Source organism: Pempheris klunzingeri, chromosome 2 (genome assembly GCF_042242105.1).
Source record: "Pempheris klunzingeri isolate RE-2024b chromosome 2, fPemKlu1.hap1, whole genome shotgun sequence".
Lineage (NCBI taxonomy): Eukaryota > Metazoa > Chordata > Actinopteri > Acropomatiformes > Pempheridae > Pempheris > Pempheris klunzingeri.
In genome coordinates, this window is record NC_092013.1 from 29,668,782 (window position 1) to 29,688,321 (window position 19,540).

The 19,540-nt window shown below is 43.1% G+C and overlaps 1 protein-coding gene across 1 annotated transcript in view; it reads right to left on the reverse strand.

Annotated features, from left to right (window-relative positions):
* Positions 1–18,921, reverse strand: part of LOC139208444 (integrin alpha-5-like) — a 43,528-nt gene extending 24,607 nt beyond the window's left edge. The window contains exons 1-11 of the mRNA XM_070838134.1: positions 18,666–18,921; positions 9,895–10,019; positions 7,854–7,954; positions 6,484–6,607; positions 5,505–5,566; positions 5,272–5,317; positions 4,970–5,095; positions 3,674–3,718; positions 3,377–3,420; positions 3,119–3,175; positions 293–345 (exon numbers count right to left, since the gene is read on the reverse strand). Of these exons, the coding sequence (XP_070694235.1) occupies positions 293–345; positions 3,119–3,175; positions 3,377–3,420; positions 3,674–3,718; positions 4,970–5,095; positions 5,272–5,317; positions 5,505–5,566; positions 6,484–6,607; positions 7,854–7,954; positions 9,895–10,019; positions 18,666–18,868 (986 nt within the window). The 5' untranslated portion in view covers positions 18,869–18,921. The remainder of the gene's footprint in view (positions 1–292; positions 346–3,118; positions 3,176–3,376; positions 3,421–3,673; positions 3,719–4,969; positions 5,096–5,271; positions 5,318–5,504; positions 5,567–6,483; positions 6,608–7,853; positions 7,955–9,894; positions 10,020–18,665) is intronic.
* Positions 18,922–19,540: the final 619 nt, after the last annotated feature.

A 19,540-nucleotide genomic window follows, 5' to 3' on the forward strand; every position in this document is an offset into this window, starting at 1 on the left:
TCTTAAAGTTTACACTAAAAACAAGACAGAATAGTTCTCTGGGCATCACTCTGCCACGGTTGAGGAAGTGAAACTGGCCAAAGGAGAACTTTACACAAAATGAGAATATTTTCAGATATTGATGACACATTAGAGAAGGACGGGGTGACTGAATGAACGTGGGAAAGAGTCTGTTCTCTGTGTCTCTGACCTTATCCCTGTTTAAGTTTTCCCTTTCTGTCATTTCACCCATTGTGTGTCTCTTTCCTCATTTTCTGGCATCATCTGCTTCACCGTAACTCCGCTGACTCACCCGTCGTTGTTGATGTCGGTAGCTGCCACTGCGTATCCAAAGTAGGACCCCATCTGGAACGCATTGCAAACAAGACCTGGTTAGCCTGTAATCACACCACGGTGCACAGATCCCTTCCTTTTCTTTCATTTTGTTTCTCCATGTCCTTTTTCTCTTTTTTAGCCTCTGCCACCACCCCCAGAAGCTTTCCTCTTCAATCCAACAGTCCCCCAGGGTCTCCTCTTCTCCCTTTTCATGGAGCTCAGCGTTAGAGCTTCTGTAAGCTCGAGGAGAGGTAGGGGGCGTGGGGATTGAGGACTCAAACTCCTTTAAAACCCACACCAGAAAGGTTCTCATGGGGTTTGGCTCTTTCCGGTTTAATTTCATACCATGTATGATAAATTACGGTCACGTTTCAAAGTGATTTGTAGCGCAGCAACACAGAAATGAGTTTGGGGACCCTTGTGAAAAACTAGACTGAACATTGGGGTTATCTTCCTCTATCTCACATGCAAAACAACTCATATCAGCATAGATCAAACTGACGCTCAGGACAAAGTTCAAATTCACCATGATACCCTATAGGAGCACCGCTTGGCCACATTCACGGCCTTAGAAATATGATCAACACTTCCTGTAGAGCTGAACCACAGGGAATGTTCATCTGAGGTGGGATCTGCAAGCCAAGAGAAGTCGACCACATCAGCGATCATTGATTCGATTTCTTTGATTCTCGTATTTCAGATGTGACAGTTGTAGCAGCAGTAGTAAACCTGCAATGACTGGTGTTGTTTGGCCTCTTGGGGCAGTGGAAACAAGCTGCGAACACAACATCGACCACCGAGGCACACAAAGTTAGCAACTAAAAGCTAGCTAGTAAAGTCAAATGTCTAATGTCACCATTATCCAGCCTGACATAACCTTAACAGCTAAAGAGCCAGGTATTTCCTCTCATCAGGAGTTGGTGGAGACCAAAACAGAGCTTTAAAGGGAGTTTCCCATGGTCCTCTGTTTCCCAGGGACCTACATCTATCCTCCTGGTGACTTAAAAGTTTACAAATATAATAAATGTATGTGATTATTAATTTTTTCAAAATCAGCATTCTTCCATGTATCTTCTTTACAACATATTTCAGTCTGTTTTTGTCCCCTGCTGTTCTTCCTCATGGTAATCAGTGCATACAGTAGAAACGTGTATATGTTCGATATATGTTCAAATCACCTACAGATGCTGAATTCTTTATCTTGGCAGTCAATAAGGCCAGAAGATACTAAACAGGGGATCATAGGACACTGGTGGTCTAATGTCGCCCACGTCTACTGTGAAGTGTGCCATTTGGAGAGAGTATTGCTTAATGGCATGACAACGTTTGAGGCATCATTCAGCCAACGAACATGGCCTCTAGCACAAAGACCATCCGGTGTGTTTTTGCAGCTGACTTTGACTCCACAGTCTAAGCACCCACAGAGGGACCAGCGTTCACCCACAGAGAGCAGAGAGACGATCAGCCCGGACTTTACCTCAGATCACTCTGCTATGACTTACTCAGCGGCCTCCACCCTGAGAGCGACACCTCTGAGCAGTCACTGATGACCTCCCACACTGAAAACACACACACACGCTTCCCCATGTGTGTGTGGTCACATGCTCTTACATCTTGCAATATGTGCACAATGGCGCTGTGTTGAATTACACAACAGAGAATGAAGTCTGTTTCCCCATGACGGAGCTGGCAGGGTACATCTTAAAGGGCTGGTTCACATGGTTGAAGTTAGAAACAACTCACATGCCCATATATTCATTAGAAAGAAGAGTTTTGGTTCCTCCTGCTTATACCAGCTGTGAGAAAACCCTGCCTAAAGCAGTTTAACGTCCACAACTTGTTGAGCGCAAAAATACATTGTTAAGTTCAAGCGAGCCTTCAGCAGCCAGAGTTAGACACACCAAGTGGTTTACAATACATGCAGTGCAAGAGGTGTATTGGTTAAGAAAAGAAAGAAGACGACAGTAACAGCCTTGGTGAATAAATCCTGATGTACATGAAGCTTCTGCTCCACCCTGCTCCACAGATATAAACAGTGTGCCACTTTTCATTTTCTAATGTCACTTATCAAGAGTGGTGTTAGAGTGGCCACAATGAAATAAAATCAGGCTTTTGAAAAAGGGTATTGTGAAATAAAATGTCTAAAATGAAATGACAAAACAACATCCAATAAAGTTCATTCATTAAGAAAATTGATGATGAAACAACGTTTCATAATAATGCACTGAGATTTAATAATTCCTTCAATTATTTTCAAAGTTCATTTATCTATTTTAAATAATTCATCCACATGATTACTCATATGACTACTCTCTCATAATGTCTGTTGTATTCGTCTGACAGTGGACATTTTGCTGTTGCAGACACTGGAAGTTGAGTGGGAGGTAAGTGGTCGACGCTTCACACCTCAAAATGCAGAGCAAATGAGCCAAAAAATAAACGTGGCTGCTGAACTGAGTGACCTTTTGTTTTAAATAAAGTCATCAGTGGGTTTTATTTGAGGGCAGTATGACTAAAAGCTCAGCCGGTGTCAGTGCTTCCCATTTTAACACATGCTGAATCAGTGCAGTGACAACATGAACACTGGCCTCGTCTGCTGCCTCTGGGTTTGATTTACAGTTTTTAGAAACCACGAGCTGTGTATACTGTGAGCCAGACCTCTGACCCCGCTATAGGACTCCTCTCCACAGGCCAAATTCCTTCATCTTCAACCCTCCTCTAAACATGCCACTTTAAATGTGTGCCCACTATGAAAACAGGGGTCAGGCTACTACAGAAAATCTGTTACCAGATGTGAACATACCTGCTCTCCTGTCACGTTGAGCAGAGACTTCAGATCACTTCCATTTAATATGGATACCTATATTGAGACAACCAATGTCATTATTTATCATAAACTATACTTCACATTCCCAAAATACAATGATTATTCTAAAGAAGTTCATGCAGCTTTATTCATTAGTACTGCTACCACTCTGAATATACTGCGTGTCTATACTCTGATGTTCTGTAGATAGTGCACTGTACAATGGTGTGAAATGAGATTGTAGGGAGTCCTTACTACACCATACAGCATGAGTCCTTTTGGAACTCCGGTGATGAAATCTGCGAGAGGAAGAGCAAAGACCAAAAGGTTAGAAGGTTTCATATCACAACAAGACTGATAACTAGGAACTGTTGGAGAAAGCTTGTGACCAACCAACAAATGTTCTGGCTTCCTGACAAAAGCCCTAAAATCCTTTTCCACACAATACAGTCCTGTGTGCTTCGTCTGAGCTCTTAAATGTTAGGCAGAACATGGGGGGGGCTGTACTCAGCCATGCATTTTGTCTCTCTGTACTATAAATATGACCCTCACCTTCCTCATCATCCCCAGTGAACTCGCCTCCAGCCACAGAATAACCTGCAGGAGAGATGAAGAGTGGATACAAGGAAACGTTTCATGACTCATCACTGAGATTATAGATTAACCGCATCGGTTTCTGATCACTTTGGGTAGAATATAATATATATATATATATATATATAATATTATATATAATATAATATAATATAATAACAATATGGAGCACTCGTGTATTTTTGTTGTAATATTGGTGGTTGCTGGTAAAAAAAAAAAGAAAAAAAAAAAGCCCCTCACACATTGGAAGTGTCACGCAGAGTTTAGTCATGGGATGAACATTTAAGTGAAATGTATTGATTTTCAACCAGTTTTATATCATTACAGTGTTCTCGGTAAATACAAATGAATCAGGTTTAACTCTCCGTGTTCCCTGCACCGCTCTGTGTCCTCCAGGTCACGTGTTTCTGACTCTTTGCCTCACTATCTAGATAAGTTACAGAGCACAAATACATTCTGTAAAACCAGGAGAAGTTTTTAGGGAGTCCGAGCGAGCTGGTCAGCTCACTTCTGACTCGTGCAGCTCCCTCTGGAGACACTAAAGGTTTAAACAACCTTTTTCATGAAGTTGTGATGTGTACAACCAGCCTGTCCCGAGGGAAGCACTATAGAAAGGGTCGTCAGGCTGTTCTAACCATCATGGGTTTATATTCCTCTGGGAGCATGACTGTGCCTGGTATATTTAATGACAGCCTGCTGATTAGATCATGAGTCGTGCCATGTGTAACGTTTCAGTTTTCTGTGTGCAAAGTTGAAAGGTTGATATGATGGTTAGGATGTGATGTGGGGATTTCAGGGAAATCTTTCAGAGAATGTTTTAATATCTTGTGCATTAAAGGTGAATTTTTGGCTTGATGGTGAACTACAGGTGAGGTCAGGAGGTCACTGAAAACATTCTCATCATCTGGAGACGATAAAAATCAGCACCAAACTGAATGAAAACCCTACAATTTGTTTTCAGGGTGTTTGTTTTGTCCTTGACAGGGACTAACCAAACTCCTGTCAAAATGTGGACTTCATGGTGGTGCTAAAGAGGGTCAGGGGGTCACTAAGTCCTCAGACATTACCCTCCACTAACCACACACCCAGAGTTTAGCAGATGCTGTCGTCTGCTGTTGAGATATGTAGCCTTGGATCATGAGGTCTTGCTGCTTGAAGGTTTAAAACTATCGGCAGCAATGAACATGTGTTGTTGCAGAGACAACAGTAGTAGTGTTGGTAGAATTTGTTGGCAGTGTGTTTGTACTTCCTCACCCAGGTAACTGTCGTCATAGCTCCCCTGCACCTGTTGTGTCTGAATCTGTCCGGCAACTGACAGCAGAAAGTACGAGGGGTAGTAGGCCTTAACAATCTCCTCTGTGGTGGCTGAGATCAGCTGACCTATGGGATGGATGGGTAACAAGGGGTTAAAGGTCAGAGTTTAAAATAAGACATGTGACTTCTGAACTGTGGTTGTTCCACTGAAGTCTGTTCACTGACTTGACTCTGGCAAAGGAAACATCTATTGGAAGATATCCCCCAATACTCCATGCTGGTCCACATTCTTGTGAGCTCACCTTGCCAGTAAAAGCTGCCTGGTCCTCCAAGCACAACCCTCCCATCCTGTAACGCACAACAGTAGTCAGAGCTGAGCTGTCTGCGTGTCACCAGTTTCATCAAGTTTCAAACAAAGTCTGCAGATCTGATGTACACTGTGAAGTTTCCAACGCTTACATCAGCCACAACAGAGAAACGGTGGCTGTATGGTTACGAAGAAACCAGATAGAAATCCAAAAAATATTTCTCTTACCCTGGTGAAGTCGGCACTAAATCCTCCCTGACAGTAGCCCTGTCCGGCAGGTCCATGTCTTTCTGCAATGAACAGCAGCAAACACGGGGAGCCCCGATAAATGTTTCATGAAAACTAAAGACAGAAAACAGGGCACCATTCTCCACTGTGACTTTTTCCCCATTCCTACTGTTCCTGAAAAACCCACGACTGAATTCCAGACCAACACTTGGAAAACAACAGAAGAGAACACAGAAAAGACGAAGCCTCTTTGGTTTGCAGCGGTGTCCTGTAGCACATTAGGGTTTAAAGTGCTGCTTTAAACGGTAGACAGGAGCCTGATTAGATATGCAGACAGCTACATTCTGAATATTCAGCACAAACATATTTTAAACCAACTGTAAAAGTGTGAGTCAACAAATACAAATAAAAAGAATGTGGAACTACAACTTTTCCTCTACATGTCCACAGGTTTGCAACAATGCGTGTCCACTGTCCTCTGTTCATATGATAGGAGGGTGTCGGTACTCCCGGGGTATAAGAACTATGTTGATGGGACAATCTGAGCCTCCGTACTGCCAGAAACACACTGATAGTTAATTTTGATGAATTTTGTATTACTTTCACCACAAATCAAAGTAATTTACTTGATTTGCTAGAATAGCTTGGGTGCTCTGAGGGGTGTAAATAATAATAATATATAATAAAGATAAGTGAACTGACTCTCAGGCAAGGTCTGGAGTGAAAAGCATCTCTTTGTAAGAGGACTTATGGACATTTATTTTCATTTGCATACTGTAGATAACGATATCCCCAGAAAATACAAGTCACACAGTGTATAGAAATGTGTGCAACATGTCTTCTTCTTTCACGTCACCCAGATATTCCTGAGTTCACCGAGGCCAAACCAGAGCTAAAAGGAGAGTCAGTGTTATGTCTGTTGGGTTAAGGTATGTCGGCCACGCCTCCCCGGAGGTTGGCTATCACTGCAGTTACCCACCTGTTCGGCAGGGGGCGTACTCCACAAATGTTTTGAGGCTGTCTACAGAGAGGTAGCAGGTTCCTGTGACATCAGCAAAGGGGGCTTCATGTTCGGTCCTCCAGTAATACCTGGGAGCACAAGCCTAGAAAGCACAGAGAGAGACAGCTCAGTGACCACAGTTTCTACCTTGACCCTTCATAAAACTCAAGAATTACTTAGATACTGTAGTTAGACACAGAAAAGGGGGACTCTGTCAAGCGCTAGTTTTCCAAACCTGCTGAAGCTGTCTGATGAGGAACCAGCAATGACTTTACAGAATAAGTTTCAGTATCTATTGTACAGTCACCCACTGGTTTGTGGATTGCTGGTTTGAGGCCTCAAGTTTGGCATTTTGGCATCTTGTTTTTTTTGGAACCAGAAGTGACTCTGCCTCTGTTAGAGTCAAGCATGGCATCCCTCTGATTGGTTAGGTTTAGGCTTGGCCTGCCTCTGATTGGTTGGGTTTAAGCATGACATGGCTCTGATTGGTCAGTAACAAGGTAGCCTAATGTTTTGTCCAAAACCGAAAAACACAAGAGCAAGTGCAAGCTATGGATGAAACAATTGGTGCTCTGAGGTCCCTTTAGTCCATGGCCAAAGGGTTCCATTACAGCAGCCATCCAGACTTTCTGGGATAGCATCGTTAGAAATAGCCTTAGTATCATGTAGCATGGACAGCACGGTGGTGCAGTGTTTAGCCCTGTCGCCTCACAGGCCGGCAGGTTTGAACCTTTCTGTCTGGAGTTGGCTCTGACTCTATTGTCAGTCCTGTGACTGACTGGTGACCAGTCCAGAGAGTACAGATAAGGATAAGGATTCACAATACAGACAATGAATGGATAGATCATGTAGCATCACATGCAAACAGAAGATTCTTCTGTAGGGTTACTGTCTAGCATGTAGTGCTCACTGACTCTATTGGTAAGTTTAACATGGTCAGGTCCCATCTAACATCACAGACCTTGTTCACTGGCAGGCAGCTCCCACAGTAGGTTTCTTGGATCTGACAACACTTCTCTTCTGTATGTCCAACTGTAACAACTAAAACTGGAAGGTGACAGAACTTGTGCAGCTGCTGCTCTACAGTTGTGGACCATATTTTTAGTATGAAAACATATGGTAAGAGAGTTGTCTTAATGTGACTTGACTTTTGTTCTGTATGATAAAAGCACAGAGGGGTCAGTCCAAGCATCCCGGTGTGTACAGCACACTGAGGGACCCCATATGGAGTTTGATGTTAATGTGCATTAAAACAAATCTCCCAGCAGATTATTTAAAGAAAGAATGTACCCAGCCTAATGTAGGTCAATCATAAAAACAGACCGACCAACCCCCCGACCCATTCTTACCAGAACGCTGTTACCATGGGAACGCACAGTAGCTCCAAACCACTGATGGGACTTGAACTCCACCTGAGTGTTCACGTCATTAATGTAGAAATATCGATCACCTAGGAGAACACAGAGGGGAATCCATATTAGACAGAGTCAGAGACGGAGCTCTTCTGTGGCTGTATGATAACAAAGCAGCCACGTCCTCAGAGAGTGAAACTTCAGTGAGACTTCAGTAATGTCAGGAGTTGCTATCTTAACTTAGTCACAGATCACCCTGTCATTGGCGTTTGATTTTTGTGCTGTCAGGGCTTCATCTGAGAGTGTTCCCCACATGTTCTTGGCTTTTTACATGGATATTTTATGGCCTTGTTCCCGGGGTCTGCAGTCTTAATCCATCCTCCATCCTATGGCAGACATCAAACAGCTCAAAGGGACTTGGACTTTGTTGTTACTGTAACCCACACGGCTGCACTTCATTGTCAGGATCTGTTTTGAGAAGAGGCCCTCTTAGTAAGAAGGCAGGGAACAGTGAGGGTAGAGGTGTGTGTGTGTGTGTGTGTGTGTGTGTGTGTTTGCATAGTTGCCTCGTTTTTAACTTTACTTTTGCAACTTCGGCAGCATTACACCTCCTGGATTTCTGCTTTCAGCAACATGCTGTTATAACAATTAATTTGGAAAAATAAGACAGCAATATTTCTACTTGAATTGCTATTCCTGGTCCACAAAACTGACGTTCTGAGCCAGGTGGGTGAGCCAGGTTGCCTTCATATCCTACGGAACACTGTAAAAGCAAGTTCCTGACTTGGAAAACCCATCCACATCCTTATCCAGGTACAGCATAAAAGTTTGTGATGGTGGGATTTGCAGTCAGATCCTAATTTCTTCAACATGCAGGATTTTTGCTCACCCTTGCACCAAAAAATTCCGCATCCTTGAAAAGTAATTTAACAAAACCTGGCACCTTCACTGTGCCTGAATGAGAAAGCTCGTCTTTGGTCCCAAATCAAGCACTAAACATTTTAAATCATACTTAAATGTGCCTGTAACTGTGTAAGCTTTACTGTGGTATATTTTCTGACATATGTGGCTGCTGACTGCAGCAGAGTGGTGACGTTAAACTCTCCTGGCTGCAACTCAGGGTGCTTGTTGGGTTAATGGAGTCTGCGCTATGTCCTAAAACACACCATGAATCCTGAGGCCTGTAATGGCAAATGCAAGACTAGTGAATGTAAAAGAGTGTGTGTGTGTGTGTGTGTGTGTGTGTGTGAACATATGTGTGGTTTTGCATTGGATTGGTTTTTTTCTCCAGTGTCTCATGTTTCAGAGGCTGTTGTAAACAGTTTGTAGGTGTGTATTTATGTACGCAGAGTTTGCTCTCTCTGTGTAAACTGCTATTTGATACGATAAGTCAGCCCCTGTGATCCTCAAACAGTGGTCCTTATCACTTCCTGCATTTCTGATGGAGGCGATTATTTTTCTGACAGAGCCGGGGGCAGCCCAGGTCCTCTGGGGTCCCTCGTCCCCGTAATGACTCTGCCCTAATTAAAGGGCACTCACAACATTGGGCCCGAGTCCAGCAGGAAATCAAAGCTCTGTGAAAACACTGCAAAGACAGGCCATGTCCCAAAATGGAGACCTCAGTGAGGGGTGGAGCGGAGCAACGCCTCTGCAACCATTAAAACTCAGGAGAGACATCAAAGGGTGGTTTCAATCAACCAGAGAACCGCTGGATTAGGAGCTGTGAGATGGCAGGGAGCCATACTTCTGACCTCAGGGTCAAGCACAGTGGAGCTTCCCTCAGCCACTTTTATGGCTGGTTAGAAGCAGGTGAGTGTTAACTACACAGCCCTGTCTCAACTGTTTAACTGTGTCGTTGGGGAGAGTGACATTTTTATATCCTGAAACAATGAGTTACCAACTACTGCTGTGATTATGGTGTAAGGAAAATTCCCTCCGTTGGATTTTGAATATTGAGGGAAAAATCATAGATCATGTTTTTATCTGTGCGGTTAAGAAAGAGGCCGGCCGTCAATTTGGATTTAACAAGACACCCTACCTTGCTTGTCAAAGTCGATAATGCTGCAGTTAGCTTGGCTCCAGGGGCACAAGAACACAGCTCCTCCCTCGGTGATGTTGGGCTGGCTGGTGTTGGCTTTCGGAGCGCCGATCAAAATACTGATACTAGACAGCAGAAAGGAAAACATAATCTTACACTGTAGTGGAGAACTGAGCCCAGGAAAAGTCCAAGATACAACTGTTTGGATTTAAAATCATATGCATTTAACTTCTTATAAGCATGTCATACACACAGCTGATGAAAAAGGTACCTGGATGAAGAGCCTGAAGGGTAAAAAGGAGCTGAAAGGTACCAAACAGACATGAGACTGGTATCATTATTGTCACCTAACTCTCTTAATAAGAAAGTAAATGAGTATATTACCTAAAATGTTGAACTATTCCTTTAATTACAACTAAGGAGCAACGCTGTGATGAAATAGTCCTAAGGGACTTGTTACTAAGGTACAGCACAAGTGTTTCATATTATTATTTAAGTACATTTAAAGTTCATTTTGGGGTTATTACCTCAGTGGCAGTATTTCTGCATACCCCTGTCATTATCAATAACAGTTGGTCATGGAGCTTTTTAATGTTAGATACAGGAAAAACACTCTGTGCAGATTTGCTGCCCACAACATTTAAACATCCATCTCTGGCTGACAGTACTAACGTAATGCTCACATAATGTCACATCAAGTAAAGCCAAAGCTCTGTGACCTCAGCGTGGGGTCTGAGTCTGCAATCCTTTACCCTCTGGTGATGCATGAATTAAAAACCGGTGAAGTCAGAGGAGTCTTTTGAAGAAGTAAGTAAGTAAAGTTTATCACTAGGGCACATTTAAACATAGCTTCAGCTGTACAGAAAAACACTGAAATACAACTTACAAAGTAAAAAACACAGAAAGAAATATACAAACAACAAACAAGGGACTAAATTCAGAATTCTAAGCATGACAACAGATCTACAACATCTAACGGCAACAAGTTCCACAACTGTAGAGCAGCAGCTGCACAGGCTCTGTCACCTTCCAGTTTTAGTTGTCACCGTAGGACTTACAGGAGAGATGTGTTGTCAGATCTAAGAAACCTACTGTGGGAGCTGCTTGCCAGAGAATACGTTCTGTGACGATGGGGCCTGACCATTAAGGTCTTGAATTCAGTCCTAAAATGAATATGGAGCCAATGGAGGCATTGGACTGGGGTAAGGTGAAGGTGCTCCCACTTTTTAATACGAGTCAACATCCTTGCAGCTGCATTTTGAAGACAGCAATAGCTTCTAGACTTAGTGGGACCGAAGGCAATTACTTTTGTTTTATTACTGTTTAGCTAAAGCAAATCATTTTCTATCCAGCCTATAATACCCTTGAAGCAGTCTAGGAGAAGCTATAAAGAATCTCTACATTTTAGTGGGAGGTACAGCAGGGAATCATCAGCACAGAAGTGACGGGAAACGCAGGTTTACAAGAGGGAGTATATACAGGCAGAGGAGAAGCGACCCCAGGATGGATCCCTGAGGGACCCCATAGGTGACCAGGGCAGAAGAAGAGGAAAACTCACCTATAGCCACTGAGAATGTCCTATGTTTCAGATAACCTCTAAACCCATGTATGCTAAAAAAGTTCCCCTGTATTCACCAGCTTGTTGCTGACTGGGTTTGTCTGCTCTCTGGTGCGAGGCAGGTAGTGTTTAGTGAGTTTATCCAAGCTGGTTTGCTGAAAACAAATGCCTGCTGCTGCTGGAAACAATGTGGACAAGAGCCATCAGAGTGAATCAAAACAGTAAAGCTGCAAGCTGGAAAAAACTAAATGATGACCTGAATGATGTTAAAACACTGTAAAAGAAGCTTGAGTGGTAGTGACATGAGTGCAATTATTATAGCCCACTCTGACTAGACTCTGGCCTACATGACTAGCTTTCATTGGAGCTGCTTGTTTGCTGATGGTCATCCAGACAAAGAGGAGATCATTTTAGTGTTCTTCTTTCTCAAATGAAATTTAGTGCTGCAACTGTACCACAAACACAGTCCGAAACCAGGTCGCTCAAGTTTGTTAGAAATATGAATATCATAACTGCTATTGCCACGCTAGTTACAGTTCTGCATCTATCTGCCAGTTAGCTAGTGGTTTAAGCATCTTATTTCCAAAAGGTTTCAAAAGAAAAGTTATGAGGAAATAAAGAGTGGGAGACCTAAGAAGACAAGCATATTTCTGCACATTTTCACGAGATGTCAGTCTGAATAAGGATGAAGAGGGAGATACAGCAAAACATGTGCTGCTGGTAACATTATCTCTTCACTCCTGCATGCAAATATACAAGTGTGTGCGAATCACAAATCAGCTACGCTCTCAAGGTTTCCAAGCGCTCCTGCTAGAGAGGCAGGGCCTAGAGCAAATGGCACAACTTAAGACACTGGTGACTGATGACATTAGCAGAGATCAGACAGACTGCGTAACCACCCCTCAGTCCCCCAATTTGTCTGGAGAGCACAAGAAGAATATGTACATGGCTCTAAGAGCTTTCCTTATTAACCACTCACTCCACAGCCACTCAGACGACCAGGGTGCCGGCTCTCAGTGGGCCTCTCCTTCAAAGGTACTTTGGGGACTTTAAACCCCCCTGTGATCTCTGCATGTGTGGATTTCTAAAATACCTTTGAGTCGATTAAAAGCACTCATAATGAAAAGACAACAGTCAACAACAGACTCCTTGACATTATGATGTGCCTCAGTGGGATGACGGGTGATTTTTTTGAGGCCTGAAATGAGGATTCCTTTCCTTTAAGTCACACTCAATTTGAACATCTGCTAACACGGAAATGGCTCAGAGGCATGGCGAGGTCAAGGATGCAACGTGTAATTTTTAGTAAAAGATTTATGAGCACCAGTGAATGCATTGACAGTCACATTATTCTGAAACAAGTCACAGCCTAATGGTAGGTCCTTCTCAGTTTAACTGTTTGCATCCATTGTAACAAAGCTACGTTTATTCTTCTTTCTTTCTAATAACTCATTTTTTCTAATATACTGAATAGTTTACCCTATCAGGCATCTAAAATGATTCAGATAGAACAATGACATGACAAGGGGTCACCTGTGGACATTGCTTCATTTTAGTGGACACAAGTCAGTGGTTGGACACCCCTGAGGTATAATCATATGATCTTCCATTGTACTCGGCAGTGAACACAATAAATGTTCATGGAAACCAACAGAGTGTCTGTATCCCCTCTAACCCTGTTCAGGTTTCTCCAGACCGTATCTGGGTTGTTATAATAAACAGGATATGATGCTCATGCCTGAATATCTGCTTTGTTTGGGTAACATGTAAATACACTCATTAAAATCGCACATGTGTGGGTGGCCCACAAGAATCTGACACTCAATTAGTGTGTTTTCTCTCCCGTTGTCTCAGTCCTGACTGAACCTCTGAGAGCAATAGAAACGAATAAGATCAATTCTGTAGTATTTCAGTCAGATTGTGCAGCTGAGCCTGCATTACAGCTCCAGACTGTACAAATGAAATCCTGTCCTTTAATGCAGAGCTCCCAGACAGGTTAGTGAGCATAAACATCAGGTCACAGAGTTTCCATCTGTGTCCCATTTCATCATAAAGACTAATTCTACGCAGGTTGTGGGTGCATACTGTGTCCATAATGGGAAAGTGACTAAATCCAGTGCAATGAACAGGACATGGACCCTGTTTACCCTCGGTTTTAAAATGCGTCGTGGGATCACAAGTGGACAGCACTAAAGTCCACATAGTCTACATAAAGTGTAACAAAGTGTAAACGACAACCAGGAAACACTATGATCTGATCGCTCACACCACTTGCCGAGGTGCTTTTGACCACATGTCTTTTGTAAGAACAATAACAAGGACATGACAGAAAAACAGTTGATGCTCTGCTATTAACGATGCATTCTTTCTTTTTTCATCTTGTCCTGCGTTCTTTTGTAAGTCACAAATGGCTTCCTGTCCTGCCAATCTCAACAGCTGGCACAGTCTGTACATTTTTGTGAGTGCAAACCAAATCTGGTGCTTCTTTGGCAACAGACCTTTGACCTTTTAGCAGAAGTGACGTAGGTGGATCAAAAAGTCATTTTGAAACCAGGTATAAACAGACTCTTAGAGTCTTACAGCTCTGTGTGCACAGCTAAATGGTCACATGCTAACATGTTGATGTTTAGCAGGTATAATGAATGTACTTCCTGTGGCAGCTGAAGAAATTCAACCTTCCAAAGACAGTGATGAACACTTCTACACTGCCATCATTGAGTCCACCCTCACCCGCTCCGTCACCGTCTGGTACGCTGCTGCCCCTGCCAGGCCCAAGGGCATCTGCTCTGCAGAGAGGGTGACTGGCTGGTCCTGTACACCTCCAGGATCCTGAGGCGTGCAGGTAAGATTGTGGCCGACCCCTCTCACTCTGCACACAGTCTCTTTGAGACCCCTCCCCACCAGCAGGAGGCTGCGGTCCATCAGGACCAAAACTTCCCGCCACAGGAACAGTTTCTTCCCCTCTGCTGCCAGCCTCATCAACAAGGCCCCCTCCAACACTTACTAATCAGCACTAAACAAAGTTCAGGTGAATCTGATCAGTCATTCGTTTTGAAGATATTTGGTAATAAACCAAAAAAACTGAATTTTTGTGTGCTTAATGAAAAGTCAGAGGATCAAAGTTTTATGATTCATCCTCTGGGAACCATGAACATCTGTATCAAATTTCACAACAATCCATCTAATACTTGTAGAGGTATTTCAGTAAAAACCAAAATGTCAACCTAATGCTAAGGTAAAAGCCAGATGATCGCAAAAGTCAACAGGAGTCATCCTCTGTGTACCATGAATGTCTTAAGAACATTTCATGGCAATTCATCCAATTGGTGTCCGATTATTTCAGCCAGAAACAAACTGGTGGACCATCCGAGCAACAGTACCATCCACAGAGCTGCGAGCCATGACTAGAGTTTTGTTTTATTGTCGATGTAGACTACACTACAGTCCCGCGGTGTAATCCATAAATTAAATGATACACTGATCATATTCATCATGGTACTATGAATGGACACAGTTTTCAAACCTCCCTCAGTCCACATTTGGTTAAAAAAAGCACAAGCATAATTAACAAACTATAGTTACTATACTATAACAAATTATAGTAGAGATAAACATAAAATGTCTCCTATTTGCCAAAAACAGCAAAAACAATCACCCAGCCTCTTATCAATACCCTTCCAAGCGTCACTCATTTATTGCTCATTTTGATTATCTTAAAATCAGTCAAAGTGAGCCAACTCTGCCCGCACACTTGATGCCTGCATCCTTAACGAGACTTATGGACATAAACTGGACATGTGTGCAGAGACACAAGGTGAACAACGGCAGCAGCTCTTAACAAGGCTCCCCGCAGCCAAACAGTCTCGTAATTGTCAGAATGCATAACAACCAGCAGAAACAACCTCATCAGCAGAAAAAAACCATCTCCCTCATTGAGGAATGCATCGTTCCTGCACTGTTTATCCAGCACGAAACAAGAACAGACAGATTCTAGCAAAACTATTGCAGGCAAAAGGGGGCTGAGTCTGTGCAAATTGGTCTGAATCAACATCCCAGAATTACCAACAACATGCCCCCTGACTGCCAGAGGCTTAGTTAAGCAAACTAAGAGTACCGTAAGCAATTTCCTCACAGGAAAATATCGACATCCATTAAACTAACATTGCCTTGAGGATGTTAGTGAGGGAAACGGAGACAGCTCCTACAGGAGCAGCTAAATGCTGTCCGCTGCAGGCTGCTCTCCGGCAGCTTCTCATACAGCAGATAACACGGCGAATTAGCTGATATGCACTAGATTTCTGTCATCATCTATAAAGGCCTTACAGGTGATGAAACACATCCTGCAGAGGTCCTCGGCTCTGAGCAGCAGCAGCAGCTGTGAGCAGCTGGCTGAGAGGGAAGTTTGGCCGTTCAGAAACATGGTTGTTTTCAGAGCGTTAAAGTCTTCATGTGTTAACAATATTGCTCTAATAACTACACCGTCATACTGATGTCTGCTTTCAGCTACAGCAATAAAGTCGTTCAGTTACAGTTACTGTCCAGAAGCAGAGTCGCTCTCTTGAATTGTGGGAAAGTACGAGGCAAACATTACTTTTATATGTTGGAAGATACAGATAAAAAGAAACGCAGCCAGCGTTTGAAAGCGGACATCTGGGCACATTTTGTATTTTATGAACTTACTGGGAAGTGTAGTCAGCAGACTTCTTGTATGCAAAAAGAGGTGCTTTTATTTTACAGTGCTCAATCATTTAAATTACAAAATAAAAAACACTATTTCAAAATTAAACTGTAGCTACTGAAAAGGAAATATTTTCTGTCACAGCACAGCCCTCCAGTCTCAAACCAGCCTCCAGCCCCCCGGCATCCAAGTTCTCACTCCTTAAATAGTGCTTCCAATCCCCCCTGTGCTCACTTCAGCTCCACCATGTGGGGTCATGGGGGCTGTGTGTATTCCGAGTTGCAACTAATCTGCAAATCAAAATAAAGGATCACAGCACACACTACAACCCTCGGAACCTTTATCTAATCCTTCAAAACTAAACAAGCAAAAACTATTTATGTCGTCTAATAATCCACCATTTATCAAAAGGAAACAAATAAAACCCCCTCCACATGGTCTGACCCAATGATGTCATGCTGACATCACCTAAACCATAAAATGGGGAAGTGTTGTGGCCGGCCTCCTCTTGAACACTCCTCCCACATGGTGAGTCAGAACAAACAAAAGGTAAGTCTAACAAATGACCAATTGAACCATAATTAAACCTGCAAATTAATAAAAGGATAACTGAACTAAATGACTGTCTGTGTTTTACTTTAATTCTTCCTGAGCTTGATGTAAAATGTGACCTGACGCACACAAACCCAGGATAGTAAGTGTGCTGCCACACTAGCCTGGTTAAACAAAGCCAAAACACATATAGGGAAACCAGACCGGTCCAGGGACAAGTGGTGAGAGGACCCAAGTGCTCACCCACTCCGTCACAGGAAGCACAAACTGGACAAGACGTGTGTGCAATGTGCCTCCCACGTTAGCTGTTTTCCCCCTGGGCCGGCGTGTGTGAGGCCTAGTCAGCAAAGAATTTGCTATCTTGTTATGTTATCTTTGAGAAAGAGGGAGAGAATCATCTGATCTGTGGCAGCTTTCATGGATGAGGATCCACAGCCTCGCTCAGGCACCTGCCGAAGACCCTGGAGCTTCCAGAGACCACTATACCAGCAAAACCACAGGCAGCAGTGTAGAAAACCGAGGTAGCTGCATGGACAGGTGTACTGTCATTGGATCGGGAGGCCAGTGAAGATTCACACCTGTAGTTTTACAGATGGTCTACAGTAGCATACATTTGGGAATGGAGCCCTGTAGTAAGTTACTGTGTTACTGCACCAAACTACACTATAAACTACTGCCTATACACAGGTTCCTCTGAGGATATTAGACTTTATCAGTCATTATGAGTCTGTGTGTAGTCCCACAGTGGGCCTCTCATGTATCACTGCAACATACTAGTCACAGCTAAGCATCCGATTTACAGACAAATGAATGTACTACCTTTCTGCTACTAATCTAACAGAACTTACTGCTGTTCTAAATCCTCAAAGACTCAAATATTTTGAAATATTAATTAATATTAAAATGTTTAGCTGTTTCCCAGCCTGTGACTCCTTGCCAGAAGTGACATACTATGTCCTTTCTGTTCCTTTTTGTTATGAATGTTATCATTTTGTCAAATATCAAATACTGGAATATAACACAATATTGTACAAATTGAGCAGTGAGCATTTCCGGCTACCATCCGTCTTTGGATGAGGAGAACAAGGCACAACTTGACAAACAGGTTAAAAATGCATCTTTAAATGCCTGGTAAACAACTTTGTGGCTTAAGATCACTGGGTATACAGATACGCTGGAAGAACGAGACGTAAGCTCTGTGATTTGAATGTGATGGTGACTCATGAGAGGAACAAACTGTCTGACGGAGCGCCATGATTGTGATACTTCAGACCTCAGGCACAGATGATGACCAGCTACACGCTGTGTGTTCGACCTGTGACTTTATCTCACTCAGCAGCTCCTCATCTGGTGCATATTCAGAGAACATTAGCATATTTCTGACTCTGCTGTGGGTTAACCCCTCCTCTCTTAATCACACACACAGAAACATGTATGTCTGTTTCCAATCATGCTTGGGCTAGAATCCAGTGTGTGTGTGTGTGAGAGAGAGAGAGAGAGAGATGTAGACATGTATGACATCTTTCTACCCAAACATTTCCATTACTGTGTAACTGGGAAATATATTCTAAAGGCTGCTGTTGAACTTATAAATGTTGTCTTGACTTAAACAACACTTCAGGTTGTTGTTCAAACACAACAACAGTGTACATGTATTGTGTTTCCATCATATCTAATAATCTAAATATCTGATAGACTCTTCATCACTTCATTCACTTTGCTTAACAAGGCTGCAAAGTGTTTCATAGTAAATAAAATGACTAAATGGTGTTTACTCCTAAATAATATGAGGTGAACACCATGAAAAGATCCCTTTCAGCTGACTGAGCTACTGTATTTTACAAAGATATTAAGAGTCTAACAGAAGTACAATATTATGGAAGGACTGATATTAGAGTAGTAATATTATAGAGCAGAGTTTCTGAGGAGCACAGGCTGCTGTAAACTTTCTCCTGCTGGCTCCAGAAGTGAGGAAGACTTTACCTGGATGAGTTGGAGAAGAACTCCACCGAGTAGCCGAAATAACTCCCCCCTGGCCCGGTGAAAACGACGCGTTCCTCCGTGTCCAAGTTAAAAGCAGCGCAGAGCTGGACCAGAACCAGAACCAGCACAGGTACGACCCTCACGGTGAACCCACGACTGTTTCCCCACGGCAGGGAAGGTGAAAGTCCAGGATCGGTGCCCATCGCTTCTTCTGCGCGTCTCTTCTTTCATCGAACAGCTGAAGCGCAACACGCATCATCCGGGCTGTTCCGTCTCATGGAGCGGCGTCCTGAAGAGTCCCTCCTCTGGTCCAGAGAGGGAGCTGAAATGTGAAGAAGGGCCGGACCGAGGCAGGGAGAGCGGGAGACAGGGGGGAGGAGAGGAGGGGAGGGGGGAGTCACTGCTACCTCATCTGGGGTGGAGCTTTAAATATTAGCAGGCGCTCTGGTCCCCAAAGACTGAAGACTGCTGTAATGCTGCGTTGACCACCAACATCCAGTGGAAGTAGAAACACCAGAGAGCAAAAGTAAAAGTTCTGCTTTGAAAATGTGTCTGAAGGAAAGTTACAAAAGGATGAGCAACCAAATAAACTTAAAGTGCCAACAGTAAAAATACTCCTACTGCTCATAGAGTGGCCCATGGATGTCACACCATGTGTGTTATGATCATTCATGTGTTCATCACTGTAATGTTGCTGCTCATTAAATGACTGTATACACTGCTGGGTCACCGAACATAGAAAGACTACATCATTTCTTAATCGATTATTCGGATCAATTATCCAAATCTGGAAAGTACTTAAAGCTGTCAGGTAGATGTAGTGAGAACAAAGTACAATATTTCTATTTGAACTATAAAGATACTCAACTAAAGAA